Genomic DNA, 6,863 nt, shown 5'->3' with positions numbered 1-6,863 from the left:
AAGACAAGAAGGCTTGAGAGCTCAGCTCCTGGCTCAGGTCCAGTTTCTGGGTCCTCTGTGGAGAAGGAAGACTGCCCTCAAGATTCAGAAGAGACAGTCTTGTCAGGGCCTTCCATGCCTGAGGGTACCAGAAACCCTCTAAGCTCTGAAGCTGCAAGCTTGCGGACAATCTCTGGGCAGTGTCATTAAGCCTGCTAAGGACATGGAACTGTAATGCCTGCAACTGCTCTTGGTTGGTACCCTGCTACCACTGAGTCTCAGGGTTCCCACTTTCCTATTATGTGAATCATCATCTTTTTTTTTTTTTTTGAGACATTGTTTCTTTGTAGCTTTGGAGTCTGTCCTGACATTTGCTCTGTAGAACAGGCTGGCCTCGAACTCACAGAGATCCATCTGCCTCTGCTCCCCGAGTGCTGAGATTAAAGGCTTGTGCCACCACTGCCCAGCTATGTGAATCTTCTTTAAGTGCCCTCATTCCCTTCTCTGTCTGCTCTCTCCATTCTTGGAGGCAAGTACATTCTTGGAGGCAAGGTGGGACAAGAACCCAAATAAGAAAACTGACCATCTCAATTGGGCATCAATATTGGACTGACCAAAGAAACGACTCCAGCCATCTCATTTAGTGAACCAATGAGTTTAGCACTGTTACTTGCAGGAGCATGGGTGACTTGGTGGCATCTGAACCACTGAAAAGACTGACTTGTCATGGGTGACCACTCTCAGAATTTGCATCCCTGGAGCTCCCTGCACAACTTTCAGGCAGTTCCACTGGAAAGTCTCTTCCTCAGAAACTTTCACTTCTTATTTGATTTTGGGAAGCTTAGCCTTAGGGACCTTATGAGTCTCAGGAGCCTCCGATTCCTCTCCAGGAGGTAATGTCACAATGCCAAAGAAGTCAGGTTCAGGATTGTGCAGGCCAGGACCTGTGCATGGGCACAGCTCTGAATGACTAGCAAAGCTCAGGCTAAAGTGCATGGACCATTCTCTTGCTCATGAGCCTATGTCCAGCCAACCAGACCATCTCTTTCTTGAGGCCAGATTAATTGGCTCAAACAGGTGCAGCTGCCCTAAGAATGGCTAATAAAATCCCCACTTGGGCACCTGCTGCCCAAAGGGGCCGATTCCCTACACTCTGTAGCCACAAGGGGCCTGATTTGGGAAGATGTGGAAGACAGGAGGAGAAAGATGGGTGCTTATGGCCCCATAGAATCTCATCGATCCAGCCAAGAATAAGACCAGGCACTCTTGGACCTTTGTAAAAGTCAAAGCTGTCTCCCCTAGCCCACCATATTACAAACAGAAAGGAATCTGAGGGACATGCCTAGGTGTTTACTGGGGGTGGGTTATGGACTAGATACAGCCAGCATGGCCAGAAAGCCTGATTCCCAGCAGACCCCTTCGGTGAACATCAGCCAAGTCTCCAGGGGCAGGTTGTAGTTACAGGTATCTGCTCTTGAGTGGAAGCTTCCCTCTGCCTTCCCAGTGTTTGGGAGTTCCTGGGCACTGTCCTTGCAGAGCCTCACCACAAATAAGAGCTTCAGGAGCCAGGGCAGTCTAAGAATTAATGCAGGCCCCACCTGGATCTCCTGGAGCAGATATCTCATCTTTGTCCCTGGCCTCCTCTAAATTGAGCCAACAGTGGCTGATTGCTACCAGCGTGGGCCACACTGAAGAAACAACCATCCCCAGGGTCTGGTCCATGACCAGATCTGCCCTGTGTTGTATCTTAGGCCCAGCATAGCTTGAAGAAGCTACTGTTTCTGAGAACCTCACTCCAGGAGACCTAGGTGTCTAGCCAGGTGTGGTCTGTCATTTCATGGATATTATAATCAGAGATTAGAGTAGCCCCACCTACCAGAGATGTTGGCTACACAGCACCCCCAGTGGATGTAGCTATGCTATTGAAGGTGCCTCCCATCAGCCTCCAATGACCAGTCCTGTAGCCATCAAGAGGAAACCAAGTCAGCTTCCTGCTTCCCAAAGGCTGGTATGCCCATTCCTCTGCAGGCAGCCTGTCTTGGCTTCAATCTCATACAGGCTTCTCGTAGGTCTTCACATTGGCCCTGGTGCCTGGATCACTCCTGCCTCTACAAATGGTCCTTCCCTCCTCTGGGACTACATGGTTGACAGGTCTCCATTCTTTCCCCCAGAGGCCATCTCCTGCCCTTAGCTGGCTTGGGTTGGTTCCTGATACGGCCCGCTGAGCCTCAGCTAGACTTCCTCCATGTACCGGAGTCTATCAGCAGACATCCTCCTCATACCTCTGGTCTGGTTTGTCCTCTCCTGGAGCTGTGGCTGCTCTGGGGACCCAAGGGAGATACGGCAGAATGTCCTCTTGATCCACAGAGTTGAGCCCCTGCCACCCAGACCCCTTGGCTGCCCTGCTCAGAGCCCCACAGCCCTGCCTTCTATAAACTGTGTGGCAATCAGACTCTGCTTGCCCTAATCATGCTTGATCACCCCGTGCAGGGACACTGATTGCTGCTTTGAGAGGTTGGCTCACTACTCGGTGGCAGGGCCGGAGCCCTTGGCAGCCTAACGAGGGTAATTGAGGCAGGGCTGATTGTGCCAGAAAGTTGGGAGGGCTCAAGAGACATAAATGGGCTATGTCACACCCCAAACGGGACCACATTTGCTAAATCTATTTCCCATGCAATTTCATGGTGATTACGTTGCCTTTTTTGTTGTTTGAGCTGTGTAGGCTGTCAGGACAGAGCAGCTGGGAAAGGAGGAGCACTGATTGTGATTTATGGAATGCCATTGGGGTTCAGAAAGGACTGGAATGAGACAGAGGCAGGCGGGATGCCTCAGAGCCTGGAACCTCTGCTCCGTGGCCTTGTGCAGTGGGTGAACACCACAGCACAATCATCAGACATGGGTCCTAGGTATTGAGATGCTCCCACAGAGGTGGGGCACTTCCACAGTCAATAAGCGCCTCCTTCATCAGTGCTGTTGCACCCAACTCCACACACACTCTGCCCAGGTGACAAGGGCAAGACTGGGCACCCGCGCCAACAGCAGACTGTATGAGCCCTTCATTCACCCCATTAAACTGACTGAGTGTGCAAATGAGCTGTCCCACTCTGGGCTCCTTATCGCAAGGCCATGAAGACAGGCCCCTGGCCAAGCACTAGGGAAATACTACCAACTCTGTGGGCAACTCAGGATCCCAAGGCCATGGTCCTGGGTCATGCATGTACTTCTGCATTTCCCTGAACCCTGGGGACAGAATCTGCTTTTTAACAGGGCCTCAGGTATCCAGCCTTATAGATGGGTATGTTCCCAATGAGGACTGCGCATGGTCCTGCCACACAGGCTACCATGAGGTTCCCTCTCTGTCCCTGCCCGAGTTCAGATGAGAGGGTATGCTGTTCATGTTTTCAGTTGTAAATGAAACTGATGTGACAGATGGGTTTATCAGGTTTTCGGGTGCATTACCCCTGTGTGTTCACACCAAGTCCCAGTCTGGAGGGTAGAGGTTTCAGGGTGCCTGTTGCCACCTCTGAGGTACTGCCCTGAGGATGTGACACGCTCCGATTTCTGTGGTTACCTCTTGGATCCCCAACCCCACTAGAATGAGACCCAGAGCCGCAAGCTTTAGCAAAAATGTTTAATCTCTCCTTAATGTGTGTTTATTTACAAGTACTAAATCTCAAGAACCGTAAAATAGGAAATAGCCATATATTTACACATCTGATGGCTGAGTATTATCGGCTCTGCCGCTTCCAGAGAAGCAATGGCCGAGGCCTGGTCTACTCAGACCATCCAAATGACCGTTTTTTTGGGGGTGGGGTGGGGTGAGGTGGGGGAGTAAAGGGAGTGTTCTGCGGCATTAAAGGACAGCTAATCATGGGCTTCACCTTAAAAATATCTTTCTCTCTCTAAATATATCTACTCTAGCTTGTGTAGCACCGATGTGAGCCACCAGATCCAAACTGGGGGAATTGGAGTAGGGGGTGGTGGTCGGGCCCCTCTGTATCAACAGAGGTTGCTGGCCTGTGCCTGGGATTCAATGCTGTGTCTCTTGGGAACACATCAAAGCCCTCATCCCTGCTGTGCCCAAGGCATGCGGAGGCCACACACCCAGGCTCAGCTTTTAACAGCCCAGGCACTCCTGAGTCTGGGTTCAAAGGGAAAAACCAGACAGGAGGTTAGGGCTTTGGAGACAGAGCCCACGGCAGGATGGCAGTACCAGGAGTGTTAGGGCCAGACTGGCTGGAGTAGTGTTTGGCCACCTCCTTGGGCCTAGGATTACAGAGGGTGGCCCTGAGCATCTACCACCCAGTGCACTGTGGGCTCCAAACTCAAGCTATATCTAAGCTGAAGTGGAGCCCTTTGCAGGGTGCCACAGAGATGGATGGCTCTTGAACACCAAGGACAAGCAGATGTCAGAGCCCAGTCTAGGGAGGTGAGGCCTGGCCCTGATGGCTGTGCCGAGAACAGCTAGGGCAGCTCGCATGTAAACAGATACGCTAAAGTGCTTGCGAACAGATGCCCTGGGGAGGCTGCTCCAGGCTACCTCACCACCCACCTATGACACCCACAGGGGCGGGGTGGCCTGGTAGGGTAAAGTGAGGTTGGCCCATTCTAAGGGAGCCTGGGGGCCTTGGGCAGGGTGGTGGGGCTGGATAGTGAAGGCATTGAGCCTAGAAGCTGTGCGTGGTCCAGGCAGAGCTGGAAGAACTGGGGGCTTCTATCTGAAGCCCACATCCAGGGAAGACTTTAGGGGAAACTGAGGCTCCCACCCAGGCACAGCCCGGAGGCATCAAAAAGGAAGAGAGGGTTATATTCATAGGTAAAACCCCAGGCAACAGGGGCTATTGAGAAACGGCTATATCCAGGCTGGCTAGACTTGGCTCTGACCCCCGTATCAGCCCAAAGAATGAGCCACAGACACCTGACCAGAGCTCAAGGCCTGGGGTGCCCAGGTCCCTTGATAACCATGGGGGAGGAGCTCCCTGAGTCCTTGCACCTGCCCCATAGCAACCTAAAGGCGCAACTCTAATCTGACCTCCACCCTGTCCCACCTGGCTGCCCAGCTTGGAATGTGAGGGACCACAAGGCTAGCAGCCCATGGACGTGGGGTGTGCTGTCCCCAGCACTGAGGCTGGGCCTGCCCACAGTTAGCTGTCCCTTAAAATCCATTATAATCTTTAGTACCATCGAAAAAGTGAACTTGAAAAGGGGATAGGCCGCTTGCTTTTCCAATAACTAATTAATTTAAAAACCATAAAAAAAAAAGGGTCTAACCACCTCTAGTATTCAACACTTGCAGTTCGAAAAGATCAACTCAGACTAAACGCTAGCACAGTCATGCAGGTCCACAGCCTCTGTACCCGAAGTTGGGGCACCCGGTAGCTTGGGCAGCGGTTTCTTCGGTCTGTGGGAAGCAGAGGCCACATCAGATGGCAGCTCCAGGACCCTTGGCTTTGCTCTCTTCCACCTGGGTTCCTCCTGAATTGCCTTCCTGTGTCTCCTCCCTCAAGTAACTGTACAGCACCCCACTGGGGCCAGGGCCACATATACACATATATACACATACATATGTATGTATATATGTACAGGGTCCATTAGAAATGTGTTCTGTTGCTTGTTGTGGGGAAAGGTGGACACAGCTGACCTCCAGTCCCTTGGGTCACTGTCCACAGCCAGCAGGGTGGCAGAAGTGCCCTGCCCCTAGGCCCCAGGGCAGAATGCAGCAGGATTTCTTGTTCCCTTGAAAAGCAGTACCCAGAGATGTCCCACTGTGGGGGATCAGGACACTGCTGAGATGCCAGACTGGAAGCCACTGGGGAGTGACAGGGGCAGGGAGGATAGTGGGTTGGTGGGATGGTCTGCTATCCTCCGGAGCTCCACGGTGGGCTGAGCCAGGAGCAGGAGGCGGGGAATAAATAATGGGAACATGCACTCTGACTGGAGCCCCAGGCCCGGAGGCTCCCAGAGGCACAGCCCTGAGGACAGAGAGGGGTTTGCCTAGCTGTTGTCACTCGCAAGTGAGGTCTGCAGCCCCTCCATAGGAGGGGAGTAGGGCCTCTCCCCAGCAGAAGGATGTGGCACTCCAGCCTTGGCCGCGCAGAGCACGCGGTGAATCTGAGGGTGGTGAAGCACGGGGTACTGGAGTAGAGGCTGGTGGGACAGCCCCAGGCTGTGGCTCATTTTGCCCAGCCCTGGGTATCTCACCTCTCCCTCAGACTCTGCCTGCTGGGAGCAGCTGGAGACGCCAGGAACTGCAAACTGGTCCAGCCCCTTGTCCTGGTGCCCTCCCTCTGGAGGGTCTGGCCTTCTATCTCGGCCCCTCAGAGGCCACCTCTTTTCCCAGGAAGGCCACCAGCAGCTCTTGCCAAGCAGCAAATATCCATGGGCAGGACCAGGCATGCTTTACAATCCTTGCCCCAGGGCAGCAAGCCCTAGGCACAGAGGTGGCTCAGCAGGAACCCTCACATCCACAGCGATAAAAATCAGCCCTGCACGGCAGGGAGAGGAAGGCGAGGGCCAGGACCCAACTGCAGCCCCCACACCTGGCACTCGGTACAGGTGAGCCAAGGGCTGTCTCCTGGGTCCTCCTTGCTGCCCTCCTGCTCTGCCTCCTGCTGGGTGGTCACGTCCAGGGCTCAGCTGCTCAGGGCCATCGTGTCCACCACCTGCTCCAGCTTGCTCCGAAGCCGCTGCCTTCGTGCCTGCTCATCTTTTTCCAGCGCTACCAGAATCTGCAGGGAGCCAGGGTGGGATAGGGTCAGGGTTAGGGCTGGCTACATACAGACATGAGCTGAAAGCTCCAGGGAAGCCTGCATGGGCACCACAAGTGACATTGTTATGCCTAGTGGGGGGTTTGGGGAGCAGTCAAGACTTGACTCTACCAGTTC

The 6,863-nt window shown here is 53.7% G+C and overlaps 1 protein-coding gene across 1 annotated transcript in view; it reads right to left on the bottom strand.

Annotated features, from left to right (window-relative positions):
* Window positions 1-3,596: 3,596 nt before the first annotated feature.
* Plxna1 (plexin A1) overlaps window positions 3,597-6,863 on the bottom strand; it is a 46,741-nt gene continuing 43,474 nt past the window's right edge. The window contains exon 32 of the mRNA XM_027428843.2: window positions 3,597-6,707. Within this exon, the coding sequence (XP_027284644.1) occupies window positions 6,612-6,707 (96 nt within the window). The 3' untranslated portion in view covers window positions 3,597-6,611. The remainder of the gene's footprint in view (window positions 6,708-6,863) is intronic.

Source organism: Cricetulus griseus, chromosome 8, assembly GCF_003668045.3.
Source record: "Cricetulus griseus strain 17A/GY chromosome 8, alternate assembly CriGri-PICRH-1.0, whole genome shotgun sequence".
Taxonomy (NCBI): domain Eukaryota; kingdom Metazoa; phylum Chordata; class Mammalia; order Rodentia; family Cricetidae; genus Cricetulus; species Cricetulus griseus.
This window is presented reverse-complemented; position numbering and strand designations above follow the sequence as displayed.